The 20,022-nt window shown below is 40.6% G+C and overlaps 2 protein-coding genes across 20 annotated transcripts in view; both read left to right on the forward strand.

The window, feature by feature from the left end:
• ehbp1l1b (EH domain binding protein 1-like 1b) overlaps positions 1–12,620 on the forward strand; it is a 38,267-nt gene extending 25,647 nt beyond the window's left edge. For 9 of the 19 annotated variants that reach the window (XM_079649326.1, XM_079649312.1, XM_079649327.1 and 6 more), the window contains 15 exons: positions 22–564; positions 634–1,974; positions 3,656–4,450; positions 5,505–5,706; positions 6,223–6,371; positions 6,877–6,925; positions 7,051–7,375; positions 9,043–9,107; positions 9,216–9,252; positions 9,335–9,387; positions 9,707–9,827; positions 9,932–10,031; positions 10,119–10,192; positions 11,173–11,287; positions 11,579–12,620. In XM_079649326.1, coding sequence (XP_079505452.1) covers positions 22–564; positions 634–1,974; positions 3,656–4,450; positions 5,505–5,706; positions 6,223–6,371; positions 6,877–6,925; positions 7,051–7,375; positions 9,043–9,107; positions 9,216–9,252; positions 9,335–9,387; positions 9,707–9,827; positions 9,932–10,031; positions 10,119–10,192; positions 11,173–11,287; positions 11,579–11,666 — 4,057 coding nt within the window. In that variant the 3' untranslated portion in view covers positions 11,667–12,620. Of the gene's footprint in view, positions 1–21; positions 1,975–3,655; positions 4,451–5,504; positions 5,707–6,222; positions 6,372–6,876; positions 6,926–7,050; positions 7,376–9,042; positions 9,108–9,215; positions 9,253–9,334; positions 9,388–9,706; positions 9,828–9,931; positions 10,032–10,118; positions 10,193–11,172; positions 11,288–11,578 lie in introns of all 19 variants that reach the window. The other 10 variants (XM_079649324.1, XM_079649328.1, XM_079649322.1 and 7 more) reach the window with 10 other exon arrangements.
• Positions 12,621–14,182: 1,562 nt separating this feature from the next.
• On the forward strand, positions 14,183–17,682 carry LOC307018464 (CAAX prenyl protease 2-like; the record flags this gene model as incomplete). The annotated part of the gene is made up of 8 exons (XM_079648698.1): positions 14,183–14,325; positions 14,399–14,501; positions 15,392–15,475; positions 15,978–16,056; positions 16,159–16,326; positions 16,499–16,570; positions 17,317–17,379; positions 17,462–17,682. The coding sequence occupies 8 exons, from the start codon at positions 14,183–14,185 to the stop codon at positions 17,680–17,682; spliced, it is 933 nt and encodes a 310-aa protein (XP_079504824.1).
• Between the last annotated feature and the right edge of the window lie 2,340 nt (positions 17,683–20,022).

The raw sequence follows: 20,022 nt of genomic DNA on the forward strand, positions 1-20,022 counted from the left end.
GGAGGAGGAGGAGAGACTGAGGTTGGAGAACGAGAGAAAAGAGATGGAGAAAGAAAGGATTATGAGGGAAAAGGAGGAGGAGAGAAAGAAGCTAAAAAGGGAGAAGGAAGAGCTGGAGAAAAAGCTAAGAGATGAGAAGGTAAAGGAGGAGAGACAGAGGCTAGAGAAGGAGAGAAAAGAGATGGAAAAAGAGGAGGAGAGAAATAAGCTGAAAAGGGAAGAGCTGGAGAAAAAGCTAAAGGAGGAGAAGGAAAAGGAGGAGAGAGAAAGGAAGCAGCATGAGGAGGAACAGAGGTTGGAAAGGGAGAGAAAAGAAAGGATTGAGAGGGAAAAGGAGGAGGAGAGACAGAGGTTGGAAAAGGAGAGAAAGGAGATGGAGAGAGAAAGGATTATGAGGGAAAAGGAGGAGGAGGAGAGACTGAGGTTGGAGAATGAGAGAAAAGAGATGGAGAAAGAAAGGATTATGAGGGAAAAGGAGGAGGAGAGACTGAGGTTGGAGAATGAGAGAAAAGAGATGGAGAAAGAAAGGATTATGAGGGAAAAGGAGGAGGAGGAGAGACTGAGGTTTGAGAATGAGAGAAAGGAGATGGAGAAAGAAAGGATTATGAGGGAAAAGGAGGAGGAGAGACTGAGGTTGGAGAATGAGAGAAAAGAGATGGAGAAAGAAAGGATTATGAGGGAAAAGGAGGAGAGAGAAAGGAAGCAACGGATTGAGGAAGAAAGGAAACAACATGAGGAGGAACAGAGGATGGAAAGGGAGAGAAAAGAAAGGATTGAGAGGGAAAAAGAGGAGGAGGAGAGACTGAGGTTGGAGAATGAGAGAAAAGAGATGGAGAAAGAAAGGATTATGAGGGAAAAGGAGGAGGAGGAGAGACTGAGGTTGGAGAATGAGAGAAAAGAGATGGAGAAAGAAAGGATTATGAGGGAAAAGGAGGAGGAGAGACTGAGGTTGGAAAAGGAGAGAAAGGAGATGGAGAAAGAAAGGATAATGAGGGAAAAGGAGGAGAGAGAAAGGAAGCAACAGATTGAAGAAGAAAGGAAACAACATGAGGAGAGACTGAGGTTGGAGAATGAGAGAAAAGAAAGGATTGAGACGGAAAAAGAGGAGGAAAGAAAGAAGCTGAAAAAGGAGGAGCTGGAGAAAAAGCAAAGGGATGAGAAGGAAATGGAGGAGAGACAGAGGATGGAGAAGGAGAAGGAAGTGCTAGCAAAAAAACAAAGGGAGGATAAGGAAAAGGAGGAGAGACTGAGGTTGGAGAAAGAGAGAAAAGAGATGGAGAAAGAAAGGAAAAGGAGGGAAAAGGAGGAGGAGAGACAGAGGTTGGAGAAGGAGAAGGAAGAGCTAGCAACAAAGCAAAGAGAGGAGAAGGAAAAGGCAGAGAGAGAAAGGAAGCAGCACATTGAGGAAGGAAGGAAAGAAAATGAGGAAAGGAAGAGAAAGGATGAGGAGGATCAGGTCAGGCAGAGAGAAAGGGATAGCAGAGGAGAGAAACCACAACAGAAAAAAGAGATGACCTCTGGTTCTACGTCACTGCAGGAAGTCACCGACAGCCAATCAGATGACTGGCCTCCTTTGAGAGAAGTAGAGTTGGATGATATTGCAATTGATGAGAAACGTCAATGTGACGAAGAGCAATCAGAAAGCAAGTCGGATGCCAAAGAAGTGAAAACAAATACTGAAGTCAAACTGGTTCCCAAGACACCTGCTGATTCTGTCCCTGCAGACAAAACAACAAGCACACTGGAGTCTAGATCAGTCCAACAGAAGGACTCTGTAATTGCTGTTAAGAAAACCCTGGATAATCCTGGTCTGAGATCAGTGAAAAAAGATAAACTAAAGTCTGGTGCCATCCCAGTGTGGTTGAGAGAGGAGGAGGAGGAGGAGGAGGAGGAAGATGAGGTGGAGTATGAGAGAGGACAGGATGATCTTGGCTCTGTCTGGATGGCTGAGATGTACATGGAAGGGAGAGCAGGGTGAGTAAGGGGGAGACCAGACAGGGAGGGAGGTAACCGGGAAATAGCTAACGGCTGTTTAGGGGAAGCAGCCTGTTGCCTCCTGTGGATCAGAGGACTGTGCCTGTGCCTGTGTGTGTGTGTGTGTGTGTGTGTGTGTGTGTGTGTGTGTGTGTGTGTGTGTGTGTGTGTGTGAGTGCGTGCGTGCGTGCGTGCGTGCGTGCGTGCGTGCGTGCGTGCGTGTGTGGTGTGTGTGTGTGTGTGAGTGCGTGCGTGCGTGCGTGCGTGCGTGCGTGCGTGCGTGCGTGCGTGCGTGCGTGCGTGTGTGTGTGTGTGTGTGTGTGTGTGTGTGTGTGTGTGATGAAGCTTCCTCCAATAACAGAGGCCTTGACTCACCATATCTCCAGGGTAATAATAATTACCAAGCATCATTATCCTAACTTTACTGAGGGTTTGGTGTTTTCCTGCCTTCTCAAGAAAGAGTTGTGTGTTGGCATGTGAGTCATGTACTATTTGTGCCCCCCACACAACATAATTACCAACTTGTTTGTGACTAGGATATCTTCTTCACATGTTGCCTCGGTTATGACTTGAAAGGAAAAAAATGTCAGGGCAAATATAATGTCAGATGAAAGAGACAGAGACAGAGAAACTGCTGGTGTTTTACAACAGGAAGTTATTGTGGTTTTGCCACAAATGTCTGCTTACTAACCCTCTTTACCCTCTGTTATGGATTGTTCTTTGGAATTGGTTGAGTCACATATTTTTTTAAGCATCCAACTTTTCCATTATTAGCCAAGTAAAAAACAAATGTCCTCCCTGAAGGAATACAATGTTCTACCTGCAGCTTACTCTAAATTGGTTTAGAGCAGGGGTCGGCAACCCCTGGCACGCGTGCCAGCATTGGCACTCGGCACCGTAACCAGTGGCACACTAGGAATAAGTGTGCAAAAATATTTTAATTGTATTTTCGGATCCTGAACGAGACCGCCGCCAGAGCGCGTCTCCCCGTTACATGCAGAAGGAAGCCATGAAGTGTCTCTCTCTCTCTCTCTCTCTCTCTCTCTCTCTCTCTCTCTCTCTCTCTCTCTCTCTCTCTCTCTCTCTCTCTCTCTCTCTCTCTCTCTCAAAGGGACAGCGATCTCATCTCACTCTGCATGACCCTAATATCATAACATGTGTGTTCTGGAGAATCACAGAACGGACGATTGTCCTTATTATTATGCCGTTTAAACCAATTATTTAAATTTGCTTGTTAAATTCGCCATCATGTAAGTTGCGCTGACAGGTCCACACACTGCGAGGCTCCCCCGCCCCCCTGCTGATAGTTGACGAGCGTCAAGCTCCTCACCCCCCCCCCCCCCCCCCCGTTGATAATTCTCGATCGTTATGTTATTATACATCCATGGTTGGCACGCTGATAACAATTTTTTTTTTAAATGGCACTTCATATCAAAAAGGTTGCTTACCCCTGGTTTAGAGTATGGCGACAACTAACTGTGTCTTTTCTAAACGGCTTTAATGCTTGAATGTCCTCTGACCCTGTGTGAGATTAACAAAATGGAGCTCTGGCTGTGTGACATGAAAGGTGGTTTGTCGCCAGAGGGGAATGGAGCATGACAAGGATCTGTTGCTCGTCCGATTTTTTTTCAAAATCTTCAGCCTTTAGGTTCAGCTCTGAAATCTCCTTCTCTGTCTTCAGCCCAGGCCCCCTGTCCCAGACGCCGTCCTCACTCCCATCCAGTGGACAGACCCTTAACCAAAACTCCCTCGTCAGTCAACCAAAGAAACCTGAACTCTCCAAAATCAGTCTGGCAGACCATCCTCAACCTCAACCTCCAGCTGGGTTTAAGCAGGAGAAAGAAATCAGTCCGGAAACTGAAGCCAAACCTGCTCCACAATGTATTGGAAAACAAACGCTGCAGCCAATGAAAGAACAGAAACATGATGTTATCACAAAAACTGGCCAAGCTGCCAGTAAGGAGGAAGCACTTGATCAATTGTCTTCAGTGCCTTTGCCAAATCCTCCTAGCATAAACCGTGCCAGCATACAGTCAAACACAGAAATACACATAAATAAAATAAATGATGACACAAAAATGGCTAAAAAAGTGAAGGATGATAAAGACATAAGCCACCCCAGTTCAAACACCGACAAAGACACCTCAACAAGTGCACAATTTGAATGGCCTCACACACATACACACACTTCTGACCCTGACCATATCACCAAAAACCAACAGCTTCAAGAGGAGGAGAGGCTGTTATTGGCTAAGATCCATCTGATGACAGGTGACACATCCCCTGTCCCTGGCCCTCGCACTATGAAGCTCCTCATCCCAGACCCCCGGGAGATTGACTTTGAAACATCAGAGCTTGTTGCTCACAGTAGTGACTTGAGGCATGGCTGTGATACCATGAAGGAAATATCTCTAACTGAGGAAGAAGAGCCACAATCCCTTGAGTTGGGAACAAATCAAGAAGGCGTGGAGGATGTGTAAGTCAGGATCTGCTGCTCTAGAAAAGAAAAACACTGAAGCTCTGTGTTTAAATGTGTGCATGAATGCAGATTAGAAGACTTGAGATGGATTTAAGACTTTGACAAAATGACAAAAATGATCTTGACTTGAAAACTGACTCCCTACATATTTGACACAATTTAAGATAAATTCCCAGGATTAAGAAAGTAAGATAACAATAAGCCTATAGCTAGCCTTGGAGCTAAGCTAGCAGGTCTATAAGGCTGTACACAGCAGCCCTCCAGAATCAGAATCAGAATACCTTTATTAGTCCCACATTCAAGCTGAATGCTAACATTAACATATTAACATGCTAAATGACAATGCTTGAATAAAGTTGTGTCACATGTTTGCCATGCTACTTTAGCCTGTTAGCATGCTAATTAGAACTAAACAAAAGGAACAGCTGAGTCTGTTGAAGATATTAAGAAATTAACCAAAGTAATGATTCCTTAAGGCTGCTGAATATTACAAGTAAATGTATTGAGTGTTTGAGCCATTTCACACACAACCACAAATGTTCCTCATGTTACCTCAAAGTTACACTAAAGGGAAATCGAGTCGTGCTTTTGGCTATGGATTTTTCTTTAACATTTTCATTTGATCAATCTTGAGTATGGAGGTGTTTTTTTTAATCTGGTAATATGTGTTTGTTGGCACCTGAGTGCATGTTTAGTTTCAAGAACTGCTGCTCTGTTTGATGTGTTCAACTGAATATTTAAAGCCCAGGCACCACATAGATCTAAATACAGTCAATGACATACACAAGTGTGTTATGCTTTGTTATAAAGGTGATAAAGACATTTCCTAACAGCATAGACCTGTGTCTAGGGGAGCATGTCCTATTATCTTAAAGGATATGTCCCCTGTCATGCTGTCTAACATCAAGTCACTGCTACCATCCGTCCTGCCAGTAACCTTGCATGTCTCTCACTCACCTCTACAAATCGCTGCTTGGACGATCCCCATTGTTCCACCAACCAAAGTCTGTCTCCCTGCTCATTTAAATTATTTATTTCTATCTCATCTTAGGCGAAAAGGACAACAGGCTGACCTCCCTGATGGTGGAAAGAAGAAAACATCATCACATCTGGACACACGCATTGCTCCTGCTCATGAGATGACATCATCCCGACTGCCTACGTTAGCAGAAGAAGAAACCTCTGACATTAAGCCCCCTCAGCCTTCTCCACCGGTCAGAGAGGAGGCTGACGGGAAGGACGATGTAGCTGAGGTAAAGATACGCAAAATGGATTGTTTTTACACCACAGAGAAACACACACACACACAACCAAAAACAAAATGTTTTTCAATCAGACTGTATAACCACCACAACCAATGTTAAACCACCACACACACATATTTCAATACCCCTGATGTCCAATAAATATCAACTTTTTGCAATATACCCTCATGCAATTCACACTTTATTTTTCTTTAAAAAAAATTACAATCTGTAAGCAGTACCAGCTACCTCTTTAATTTGATATGGTCACTTTCAAAAAAAGATATATTGAAAGTTTTTCTTTTTTTCTTACCATGGAGTATTTATCTGCTACTTATTTTTTTTACTTGTGTTTTTTATTATCAATAACGTGTTCATACTTATTTCTTTTTGAATTTTTGAATATGTAAGTCTATTTTCTTTACTTTATCTGCACTATACTTCTGCTGTTGTTATAATGCAAATGTCCAAGTTGCGGGACAAATAAAGGATTTCTGATTCTGATGAACTCTCCTCCTGCTGCAGGGCCTGGTGACCTCCACCCAATCTCTGCTGCAGTGGTGTCAGGACATCACCAAAGGTTACCGCGGGATAAAGGTCACCAACTTCAGCACGTCCTGGAGAAATGGAATGGCCTTCTGTGCTATCCTCCACCACTTCCATCCTGACAAAATGTACGAAATACAAGAAACATAACACGTTTCTCAGCTTTAGAGCTAAGATGGGCATGTTAACACAAACAGCTCCGTACCTACCTCGACATGTTCGACTGTCAATATCTCCTTCCTTTTCCAAATGATATAATTGTGAATTTAAGAATAAGATAAGATATACTGAGGTTAAAAAAATATAATATGCATAAACAATATATACGTATATATACTGTATCAACAGTAGAAAGGTACATAACTATAGAAGTATTGAATAGAATACACAATGTCAAATATAGAGAATAAGTTAGAAAACACTGTAATAGAACAACCTACTTCTAAAACAAATATAAACTACTTTATAAATTGTAAGTTATATTCAAGTAACCTTTTTATTTTGTGGAGTGTTGTTTCAACCAAGAAAGAAATGTAGACATGTTTTGATGAAAATACGTTGAGTTTTAGGCCTTAATCAATTGAAATGTGTTTACATTTGCATTATATTTGTACCTACTTCTTTCCTCATCAGACAATTTGACCAGTTGTACCCTCATGACATCAAGATCAACAACAAAAAGGTAAAGATGTTGTTAATCAATTTCCTTTTCTTAGGTTCCATCATTCACAAGTTGTTACAATCTACCAAAGAGATATTTCTCTTTGTTTCTTTGTTGATGATGTCTTTCTCTTCTGACAACATCAGGCCTTTGATGGTTTTGAGGCTCTGGGCATCTCTCGCCTGCTGGAGCCGTCCGACATGGTTCTGTTGTCCGTCCCCGACCGGCTCATCGTCATGACCTACCTCAGCCAGATCCGATCACACTTCACCAACCAGGAGCTAAGCGTGCTGCAGATCGAGCACAACAGCAGCCAGTCCAGCTACGGCCTCGCCCTCTCCGGCCCCGGCCCGACGGATGTGGACGCGGCCGCTTTCTGCATGGCCCGACTCAACGAAGGAGTGAGCCTCGAGGAGGGAGGCAGCAGCAGCTTGGTGGTCCCACCACCGAGGACGAAAAGACTGGGTAAAGGTACCAACATCTTCCCCCCTTTAAACAACTTTCTTATACTTCAACCATTCATTTTATAATAATAATAATAATAATAATAATAATAATAATAATAATAATAATAATAATAATAATAAAGCTCAAAGTGCTTTGACATCACGGCACACATCACAAATTAAACCAGGGAAAAATATATTTCCTTCAGGTCTAACCTTTTTGCACACATGCACCATAACAAAATAATGTAACAGTTCAAGGGACAAAGGAGGTAAAATCGGTATGGTAATAAAAAGAAAATCAAAACAATCAATGATCCCTCTCGGTAAGATAAAGGAAGACATAACACGACCAGATGAATAGAGAATAATACAAATGTAAAGACCAATTTAAAAGAGGATGTCACTAATACAATTATAAAATATATACTATAATTAAAAACCTATACAATAAATGAATAAATAAAACAATCTAAAAATAATGAAGATTAAAGGAGCCAATTAAAAAGGGATTTTGCTAATAAAAAGCCAATTTAAAAAGATGTGTCTTCAGCTGCTTTTTTCAACATTTCTCCTCTGCCTCCATCCTAAATGGCAATATCTCATGCTCCTCTCACTTGATGTTCCTGTGCATCAGGGCTTTATAGATCTAAATGGCAAGTTCAGAACTCAGTAGGCTTACATGTGAAGCTAATTTAACCATCAACATCCTTTCATTTATTTAATTTAGGCGAAATGATCTAATCATTCACGCAGAGATGCAATAAATGACAGGAGTTGTCACTACAGTATCTAGTAGGTGGGTTCGAAACCCGAGCCCGCTGAAGTTTTCAGGCAATGTCTTCCCCTCTATCTCTCAATGTAACACCCTCTCTGGGATAAAGGCACTCTGGCCCAAACAAAAATCTTTTTAAAAAAAAGAAAAGTCGATTACTTTTTAACATTGTACTCCAAGGGCCAGTAAATATCACCCCGGGGCCGGATTTGCCGCCAATTGAATAGCCCTGCTGTACATACTCAGAGTTATTTCCTTCTACATACAGTAGGTCATGCTGGAATACATGGAGATGTGAAGAAAAATAAATAAAAGAAAAACAGAGAAGGGGAAGGAGAAACTCTGGCTTGTCTCCAGGGATCTTAGGAATGTGAAGTAGCACAGTTTGAACTAAAAGGACCAGGAGGAGGAAAAACAAATCATTAAATCAAGTTTACAGCACCTCAATTAAGATTCTCACCAGGTTCCCAAAGATACAGAATATATGATGTACAATGTGATTGAACACGTCCTACATAAACACAACATATGCCACAATTATAACAGTTAAGAGACCACTGCATAATTATTTATTATAGTTTCTCTGGTTTTTACTATTTATAGGTATGTGTTTGAGTAAAAATAAAATGTTTTATCATATTCTATAAACTACGACAACGACAACATTTCTCTGTGTTGGAAACAACAGACGCTGGAATGAAATGGCTGCCCTACTTGTAGAGATTGAGATTTAAGAAACATTTGGATTGTTTTGTTCAGAATGAAAAAGGCACGGCCATATACTCATCATGCACCGGGTTGATCAAATCCATTGAATCAAAATGTGTCTCATCGTAATATATGAAGTCTTCAGGAATTCTGTTGAATAATCTGCTTTAAGAACCCAACTTCTGATAGTAGTTCTTATCTGGTTTTAGGGGACGATTCGATCTCACCAGTCCCACCCCCACGTTCCAAAGTAGTCAGATTTGGACAGACTCAGGTAACTCTCAGGTTTTTTCCATCTTTTTATTGTTTCCAACTTTTATGTTAAATGTTAAATCTCTATTATCATATTCTAAAAACCGGATTTAAAAAATGTGTTTTTCAGGATGAAGAAACAACTACTGGATTCACTTATAACAAAGGTGGGTACCTGCAACATCAGCCTTTCAGTGACAATAATCTGACATTTTAAATATTATTTAAACGTCCTATTTTCTGCTGCAGGGATGCAGAGCACAGCTGAGACCCAGCCTCCCAAACAAGAAGAGGAAACAATGGTCAGTTATGTTTTCCTCACTCACTTTTTCTCTGTTCCACTTTCTTTTTTCTTTGTCTTTGTCTCATATCAAATCATTAGCATGACTGATGGTTGCAAGAAACAGAGAAGCATATGTGTTTTCACTTGTATAAAAGTTGTTTATTTAAATTTCATCTTTTTTGTCGCTCTCTAATCTTTGGACCTTTTTCTTCTACCTTTTTTTCTTGTTTCCACGATTCCCTCTTTCTTTTTCCACTCTTCCTGGATGTCTTTGTCATGTGTATGTTCATGTGTGATTGTGTGTGTGTGTGTGTGTGTGAAATTGGGCTTGTGGTCAGTGTCTGCAGGACACCAGTCAGTATGTGGTGAGCGAGCTGGCAGCGTTGGAAACGGAGCAGAAACACATCGACAGCAGAGCCGCTGTGGTGGAGAGACGACTGCGAAGCCTCATGGAAACAGGTAAGGCACACAGACACACCAGTGTAGGGAGTACTTGATCTAGGTTTTATGCAATAACACATTACGTTGTATACAAACTGCCCCTTGTTTCTCTGCTTACACAGGAAGCGACCGTGATGAAGAAGAGAGACTGATCCAGGAGTGGTTCACTCTGGTGAACAAGAAGAACGCTCTGATACGCAGACAGGACAACCTGGAGCTTCTGTAAGAGCTTTTTCATACACAAACAGTACACACACATGCATTACACACACTTCTTTTAATTTGTCTGATTATATACTGTATCCCCAGACAAGAGGAGCAGGATCTGGAGAGGAAGTTTGAGCTGCTGAACAGGGAACTCCGGGTCATGATGGCTATAGAAGGTCAGTCACAGGGATGGCAGAAAGAGTAAAAGCAGAGATACCACAGTTCAAATTAGACATTACTCAATGCTTGTGTGAAGGTATTGAAGGTGGAGCTTATTACAAAATACAAAATACAGAAATCATCACATTTTATACATTTGAGTGCATTCAAAGTGATGTACAGGTGATTGAAAGCTCATTATAAACAGTACAAATGTGTGACTAATAGACAAGTTAAAGGGGACCTATCATGCAAAATGCACTTTGTGATGTCTTTTATACATAAATATGTGTCCCCGGTGCGTTGGGGAACTCACGCAGCGTCGGAAAATAAAACCCTCTCTCCTTTCCTCCATACCGAAGTCTTTTAAAAACGGGTGTACAACGAGCGGATACAGATTCCATCCGCTGTGACGTCGGCGGACCCACAGAAAGTTGCTATCAGAAACAGTGCCTGACGTATTTTGGACGTAATCTCGTCTTTGTTTACGTTAGCAAGCCTCGCTAACACTCAGAGCTAACCTGTACTGAAGAGCATGTGTTTAAAAAGCAGGAAATAAAAAAAGAACTCACCTTGTGATAAACCCGCAAGAGAAAAAGCATTTGAGCTCCATACTGTTTCAGAAATAATCCTTGACGTAGTTTTATCACAACCAAATTTAACTTTATCTCCGGTAGAATTCTGATCAGGCAGTAGCTCCGCCTCCTCTTTTTTTTTTTTTTTAACCTAAGGACCCAAAATCCGCGTTTTTCTAACAGGGCTGCAAAAGAGGGGTTTGAGCAGAATGAGGCATGGCTACAATGGGGGATCTGTTTGGTATTTTGAAAAAAAAAATTCACAGACATGTTTTATATAGGTATGGCCCTACAATATATTTTTCAAATATAGCATGATAGGTCCACTTTAAGTTAATAACTGCCGTTAGTTAAATTCCAACACCGTTCACCAATTAGCTATCCAATCTGCTGCATTTCCTTATTGTACATGTGTCCCGCAGACTGGCAGAAGTCGTCCTCTCAGCAGCAGAGGGAGCAGCTGCTCCTCCAGGAGCTCGTGTCTTTGGTCAACCAGCGGGACGAGATCATCAGAGACATCGACGCCAAGGAGAGAGGGTGAGTGTGTGTGGACGGATAGTTGTATAGAAATGTCAAAAAGGAAATCGCAAGCAGATAACAAATTCTTTAAAGAAAAGATACCTCTTTATACTGTGTATTTCAAATAAAGCCTTCAGGTTAATGCTTGTAATGCTGACGTGTAAAACATAAGATCATTGTGGTTCAGGCATTTGTACTTTTTTCATTCCTTATTTACAATCACTTCATTGACACAGGTCAGGGTGCAGACATTAAGAGTGAATGTCATATGCATTATATTGTTATATGTGTTTGTATCTGTGTTTGCAGGGCATTAGAGGAAGATGAGCGTCTGGAGCGCGGTCTGGAGGCAAGGAGGCAAAAATACAACAGCAAAGACAAATGTGTCCTCCAGTGAGAATAGTTTTTACTACTGAGACTCTGCAGTTCTGAAAGCTCCACATTTCGTTTGTTTTGTAGTGCCTTTATTTTCCCGGAGAACTGTTTAAACCTATTATAAGGACAGACAAGATACGGGGCGCATACTGTGCCTTCTTTGAATGTATTTTCTTGAAATGTAATATATATTCATGTTGAAGTTTCAGTCTGTCTTAAGTATTATTTTAATTCTGTTCACATATTTGTATTTATTTAAATGATGCCTCAGATTATTGTATATCTATTGCACATGTTTTTGTGTGTATTTTCATTGGTGTGTGTGTTTTTTCTTTGAACACTGGCTATTCAATTTGTTGTTAAATGGAGAACATATTCCCCTCATCACAACAAGAGCTTGTCAAAATGTGCCTGGTCATTTCTGTTGTTTCTGCGGATATCCGTCTTACATTTCTATTTCTATAAGTAAAGAATATTTGGATATAACATGTCAACAGATATTAGATGTACAAATACCATGTGACAAGTCATGAGCTGGACTCAATCTCACAGTATTGAGAGTACAGTGCCTGTTAAGGACGCCCGCCAACAATCCATTCTTATAAACCAGAAAAACATTTCCACTTATTGCAATATTGATTGTTTGGTTTTTCTGATGTTATATGTTGAAAGTGTTCTCAAACCTTTTGTGCTCACAGACCCTGAATGCCTTAAATCAACCATAACGTGTATGGTTGGGATGTTCGTGCCTGCTTAATCCACAGAAATGAACCTGTTTCCTTACCTCTTTGAACTTTGACTACTATATGCATGTTGTTTGAAGTGTGCTGATAAAGTGGGACTCTGCTTTTTATCCCAAATATATGACTTTCACACACTGTACCCCTGATGTTGCTGTTTATATTTATGAGGTGAAGACTTGATGAATGATATTGATTATTGTGTTGAAGAAACATAAATATTGGTTGGTTATGTCTTTGGATTTTGAGTTATTTTTATTTTGGAAACAACAGAAACCTGTTTATAAGGGACTCAATTTTGTTTGTGTTTTTTTATGAAGCTTATGGTAACAATAGTTACCAGAAAACAACTTCTAGCTGTTTTAAGGTGGCAGTTTTTGCAGTAGATTGCTGAAAAACTTACCACCAGTAGATAATAAAACATTAAGTTAAAATACATCAAATTTAACACTTTTTAAAATTATTTAACCCTCCTGTTGTCTTCGGGTCAAATCTGACCGATTTACTACTTTCATCAATCATAACTTTTTTGTTTTACATTCGATTGCATTAAGGCTTTATGATATCCCTCACAGTAGACATTTGAACATGTAAAATTGCTGATCACCACTTTCATTGAATTTTGGATGATTTAGTCAACTTTGTAACACCCATGGTGTTCCTGGTCAAAGATGACCGCCATAAAGAAAAGGAATTAGTAACCATAACACACACACACACCCCCACACACCCCCACACCCCCCACACTCTTTCTTGAGAAGGCAGGAAAACACCAAACCCTCAGTAAAGTTAGGATAATGATGCTTGGTAATTATTATTACCCTGGAGATATGGTGAGTCAAGGCCTCTGTTATTGGAGGAAGCTTCATCACACACACACACACACACACACACACACACACACACACACACACACACACACACACACACACACACACACACACACACACACACACACACACACACACACACAAAAAATGTGTTCCCCCCCCCTTATGTGCCCATCCCCCCACATGGATCACACCTGGCACACGCAATACATGTTCAGTGTCTATTCTTTTTATATTTACTGCAGTCTTTCATGCACACCAGTAGTCTGATACAATATTTACAGTTTGAAAGGGTGTTAAATGAAATTTGGTGATGCTTAATCAGAATCAGAATACCTTTATTAATCCCACAGAGGGGAAATGTTGCATCGTTGCAGAAGGAAAGAGCCATAGACAGCTTAATGTTACATATGTTTGAAAAAAAAGTACTAAGTTATGATATAATAAAAAATATAATAAAAAATAAAAAGTTTTAAAAAACATTGTTATGTTAATGTATTAGCAGTTAAAACAGGACCGGTCAAATTTGACCGCGAACACCAAAGTAAGGGGGAGAAAACGAAGACAATTGAACGGTTAATGCAAAATGAAAGGTTAATTACCAGCTTCTGATAAACTTACCTAGCGGACAAAAATATTGTTGAAGCAAGCTGTACACTATCAAAACAAGACATGAATAGGCCGATGTATATTTAAGATACTGCAGTATGTTGTTTACAGCAGGTCTTCTTTAGTCCACTCCTTAAACCTTACACGTGTTTGGAGAACATTTACAATTTCAGCCTGTGACGTTATGTTTACATGCACACCTGAGTCTCATGTCTCCTCCCCAGAGAGTATTAGAGCTAATCAGCTTTACTCCGCAGGACTTCATAGGGATCTGCTAATCTAAAATGACAGACAAAACCAAACCGATGTTAGCTGTCGTTTGCCTGAGGAACCTATCATAGGAAACCCTCTATTCGGTCATGCTGGAACCAGAACGTGGCCCTGTAATCCAGGAGGAGGTGGAGCACAGCCATGTGAGGTGTTGGGTGTGTGTGCTGAGCTGCCTCCTGCTCGCCTGTCTGTACGTTGGCAGTTTGTACATCTGGAGAAGCAGCTTACCCAGGTATACAACTAACCATCAGAGCTGTGGCTAGACTGTTACCCTTGACTCTTAAACTGTTGCTATGTGTGTGCAGGGATCATCCCAGTGTGATAAAGCGTCGCTCTGCAAGTGTGTTGCTGGTCTCTGCGCTGTCACCTGCAGTGGTGAAAGCATGGATGCTCTGGGCTGATATCAGGGTGAGTACACATAAACAAAACATGCTGTTCCCATCATTTGATTCTTTAATTCTTCAGTCAGCCATAGCTCAATGCAATAACCAATATCCTAACAAACATCTGAGAATCCAACCGCCAATGATATGATCTGGTTAGTGCCACAAATGTAAAGCAATTGGAATTTGAGTTGAGTACTTTATTTCCATTTCATTCTTCAACAGGAAATACTAATGCCCATTAAACCTACAACAAAACACACATCCCATAACTTTAAGCTTACTGATTATTCTCAATACATTCAACAAGCATATTGATCCTTTATCGAATGAAAATTACTGAGCACTGCAGGCAATAAACACCTCTAAGGAGTTATACTGAACAACTTTGTCGACCCCATTTATATCAATGAAGATGGCCTGAGACAAATCAGTACTGTTCAACAGCATGACAAAGTACATCCTCCAAAATGAAACCCTTAAATTAACGCCTCTCTAAAACAGTTTGCATACAAACCAAACATAGCCTCCATTAATGTAGGATTTCTGGAATGATGTATTAGACTGCATTCGTTTTAGCTAGGTGCACCTAAACAGGAAAATTAGTGTTTGTACACGTATTAACTATGTACAATCTATACTAAAACAGTACAGCACTAGCACAGTAGAGCCACATTCAGGTAGGAGGTCAGAGGTCGTTGACAGTCAAAATTAAGAGGATTCCGTGTCTTTCTCAAGGACACTCCCCAAAGTGAACCCTGAGCGTCCAGGTGAAGGAAAGTGTCCTCACTCCGGGGGTCGTATTCACTATACATAAGTTGCTTTGTGAGGTTAAACCTGGGTTCACACTGGCTTAAATTTATAGCCACTTGAGGGTCAAAACTATGTTTATAAAACCACTTTGCGCTCCTCCAGGTCGATGCGTTCGTGTTGGAGTTGATGGGAGTCCGTTTGGAGGGTCTTGTTCCCGCAGCCATCCTGCCGCTAATACTAACAATGGTACATCAGAGAGTCCCACCCATGAATAAAGCTTCAAGTACACAATGTTACTTCTTCTTTGCTAGATGTTTAAGACTTAGACTATATCTATATACAACCATGGAAAACGTTGTCACAGTTGATTTCAATATAGGTGTCAAAGACATGGATAACGCACCAATTGCAATGAGACATTTTAAAAAACAAAGACTATAATAAAAGCAAAAAAGTACATGAAAGAACATTCACCTTAAAAAACGACTTTTTCTACCATATTTTTCATAACCTGTTGAAGCTTTAAAGTCTGAAAATGTATTCTGTTTAGTTAGTCTGTGGATCTATTTTCCTCTTAAAGCATTTTATTTATGCTGCACTAAGTAGGTTTTGACATTTCAGAGATTACATTTCCATTTCCAAATCTTAACAGCATGGCTTTACAACCTCTATTAAATTCCCATGTGCATGTCTTTTTGATATACTTCCACTGGCTGTAATAAACAAGTGATTTTATCTTTAACATGAGGCATTTTATCTGGGGCCTCTGGTACAATCTGCGATGGACAACCCCAAAGGCTTCTCTGGGGAGCTGCAGTCCCTCCTAGGTGAGTTATGCTTTGCGTCTACTAAATGTTTTGTCGTGTTTGGAGAGTGTGTGCTTGCATTGCATTTGCTGTGTCAGTCATCATGAGGCTTTATTCCCCCAGATGTGCAGGCCTGGAGGTGGTGTGTGAGAGATGCAGTGTGGCTCAGGAACCAGCTGGTGGCTCCAGTGACGGAGGAGCTGGTGTTCAGAGGGGCCATGCTGCCCATGCTGGTGCCCTGCACTGGACCCACCGCTGCCATCTTCATCGCTCCACTCTTCTTCGGAGTTGGTGAGACAACCATGTTTTCTGATTGTAAACAACTCATATTTACAAATGACCTTAATGTGTAGTGTAAACAAATAAGGTCTGTAATGATATTATTATAACAGATATGACCAAATTATTTTGTACTTCGGAAAGATTTAAACCTTTTTGTCGGTTTTTGCCCTAAACATTTTAGCCCATTTCCATCACATCATAGAGCAACGGCGCCTCCACAAGGACAGTATGAGTATCATCCTCATGGTGTCAGGTCAGTTTATGTACAACACTCTTCTCATTTATGTTGTAATAATGTAGGAACATGAATTCATATGAAGGTTCTGTCAATACATGTTGAAATGTGTTAGTCAGTCAACATTTTGAACACACTTTTTTGTAAATATCTCCACTGCAGGAGTGGGAGAATTCTACTAATGCAAAGAAGTCATCTCCGTAACTTTGTTTGCACACACGCTTAGTGGTAAACAATTATATACACTGTGTTGCAAGTAAAGGTCAATTTTTCCAAATGTTACTGATATAAAAGGTATAAAGGTATTACCATCTTAAAGTTAAACAGTTAAAGTATTTATTCTTCAGAATGGCCCATTTCAGTATCATAAATATTAAAAATAGACTCAATTATCTATGTGTTAATATGTAAATAAGAAGCTTTTTTCTACTAGGCCCACAAGGGAGCTACATTTTACCAAGGGATACATCAACGTTTACCTCAACCCAATGTATGATAGATTATTTGTTGAATATATTTGGTATTATCTATCTGAATCAAAATTACTTCCAAAACTGAGTAAAAGTCAAATATTTGCCTCTGGGATTTAGAAGTTAGTATTTAGTAGCACAAAAATAGAAATACTCAAGTAAAAAAGTAAATAATAACTTGAAGACCTGTTTAAAACTATAATGTGGTACTTTTCTCAAATACAATTAGATCCAATCCTTTTGATTTCACATTCAAGGTCATCAATTTGACTTATTTGTTCTATTCTTTTGCAGGGACGCAGTTCTTGTACACAACTTTGTTTGGTGCCTTCACTGCCTTTATATTCATGAGAACTGGTGAGAGATGAATGCACATTAACTTGTTAAGATATTACCCATACAGTACAGAGCTTATTAAATCTGTAATGTTTTTTGATAGGTCACGTTGTGGGTCCAGTTGTGTGCCATGCGTTCTGTAACAGTCAGGGTCTGCCTGACCTAACCTCAGCCCTGCAACACCCCCAAAGATCAGCCATACTCCTCTCCTATCTGATGGGGCTGCTGCTGTTTCTGGTGCTTTTATTCCCTCTGACAGAACCCTTTTTCTATGGTCTCATTCCCGTCTGCAGCCTGTCTGCCCCTGCAGCGTCTGCATGCTAGATTTAATTCAATTAAATATACTCCTGCTCTTAAAAAGAAAAAAATGGGGACTGGAAATTCATTTCGTGTTCAGTAACCAAATAAAAAGTATTTTTATATTATATTACAGAATGTGTGTTCATTGATGTGTGTGTGTGTGTGTGTGTGTGTGTGTGCGTGCGTGCGTGCGTGCGTGCGTGCGTGCGTGCGTGCGTGCGTGCGTGCGTGCGCGGGTGTGAGCATGAGAAGAGAACGATTCTTGCACGTCAGACATTTCCTGCATGGTTGAAAAGCTTTCCTCCTGTATTGAAACACAACACCGGTACAACTCTGCCTGGCTGAGAGAGAGAAAGTGTGTGCAGCAGAGACAGAAAATCAGATGAACTGTGAAAGTGAACGAGTTAGAGTGGAGAGACGGTGAAGGAGACATCAGGAGAGACAGACACATCTGCAGACAGAGAGAGGCAGACAGACAGAAACATCGACTCAGAGGCCAACTAACACTCAAAGGGAACCAAAGTGGAGAGAGACGGATATGTAAAGTCACATTGTTAGGACAAATAAAGCTATGAAAGACAGGCTTGTGAGAAAAATATATTAAAGCCAGAAGCAACACAGGCAATGCCAACAGACTTTAACAGAAGAGAAAAATAGAGAACAGAGAGGGAAAGCTGAAGGGGGAGGAGGGGGAAACGTTAGTGTTCCCAAGGATAGTCAGTATGTGGAGTAGCAGGAGAGTGGGTTCAGAGTGATAGGTGAGAGGTTGTGTTGGACAATTAAGATTTATGAGACAGACTGATTGGCCAATTATTACAACGTTGTTTACAACCCAAAGCAGGGAAGACAATGATGACTATAGATGCATACAGATCTAGACTTTGTTATTCATATTGTTTTGGATTTTACACAAGTTCCATAGATTCATTTCACTTATTTATATGAAAAAACAAACACATTTTATGATTTTTATTTCATGACATTTTTGGGAGATTCTGCTCCTGATAAAAAAACATATCAACCTCTTCTTTTTGCCATTTTAGTAAATAGCAGCTTTCTTGACAAAAGTTTGATTAGAAAACCATGCAATACCAATATCTGCCAACAGCCGGTTAGCTTAGCTTAGCATAAAGACTAAGAACAAGGTGGGACCTGGATCATTCCTGAAGTTTAAATCAAGAAGTTTTTTTAACAGCGCCTTTTCAATACTATAATAACATGTATCTCATCCATATAAAAACTAAAGCGTAAAAACGACATTGTGGTTGTTTTATGAGGGGTTATTATGCCGTATTATGTCTTGGCCAAGAGCAAATGCTTGGCAACCAGCAGAAACTCCAGGAGTCGAATAATTAGTGAGATTTAGAGGTGCCGGCAGGAAGATTTTGTTACCTTAAGACCTGCTTTGGACAGAGCCAGGCGAGCTGTTTGTCTATCTTTATGATAAGCTAGATGGATTGTGTTTGAGAAGTGGGTGTGTCACAGCACCAATTCCCCCTTTTTTTCTTATACCAAATAAGATCACAGACTTACCCTCTCTCTATTTCTGTTATTTGTTCAACGAAAGACTGCTGACTTTTCTATCACTGCTTTACTTTCATACATCTTAACTCAGTCATAACTTGGGATCTTTCTGTACAACAAAGTCTTCAGCTGCTGGCCGAAGAGGATTTAGGGATTTAGGGAACTTTGCAGCTCTTGATCCAGCTTGACAGCAGTTTTTGCATGAAGCAACTATTACCTTTTTACCTTCCCCTGTTCTTCCCTGAGAATTACACTGAGATTAAATTGAACCACCTCCGATTTGGCAGCCATGTGGATTGAAGACAGCAGAAATAATAGTGAGCAAATAAAAACAGGCTGTTATTCTCCTTCTCTGCACAAAACTGGTCTGCAGATTCTTAAGCATTGTGGTCAGGGAATGATTAACCTTCTTTTGCTGATGCTGAGTCAGGCAGATTACTCTTTCACTCTGAATATACAGTTTTTTGTGAGGCACGCAGTGAAAATTGGGGTCAGGTCGCCCGAGGAATTTGGATGTGGGGTCTGTCAAACTGGGAGTTTTAAGCAGAGAAAACCTAAGAGAGTAGGAGGAAATGGAGCCGAGAGAAGTCAGACGTGTGGTGGGTTATCTCAAAGGCCCTACACATCCGACGTCTGTCGGTCTCTGTTGGTCTGGACCTTTGTGTGCTGTCCCTTTCTTGTGAAGTCATCTATTCTCCCCACAGTTAATGCATTTACCACACACACACACACACACACACACACACACACACACACACACACACACACACACACACACACACACACACACACACACACACACACACACACACACACACACACACACATACACACACACAC

This window comes from Notothenia rossii, assembly GCF_949606895.1.
Source record: "Notothenia rossii genome assembly, chromosome: 9".
Lineage (NCBI taxonomy): Eukaryota > Metazoa > Chordata > Actinopteri > Perciformes > Nototheniidae > Notothenia > Notothenia rossii.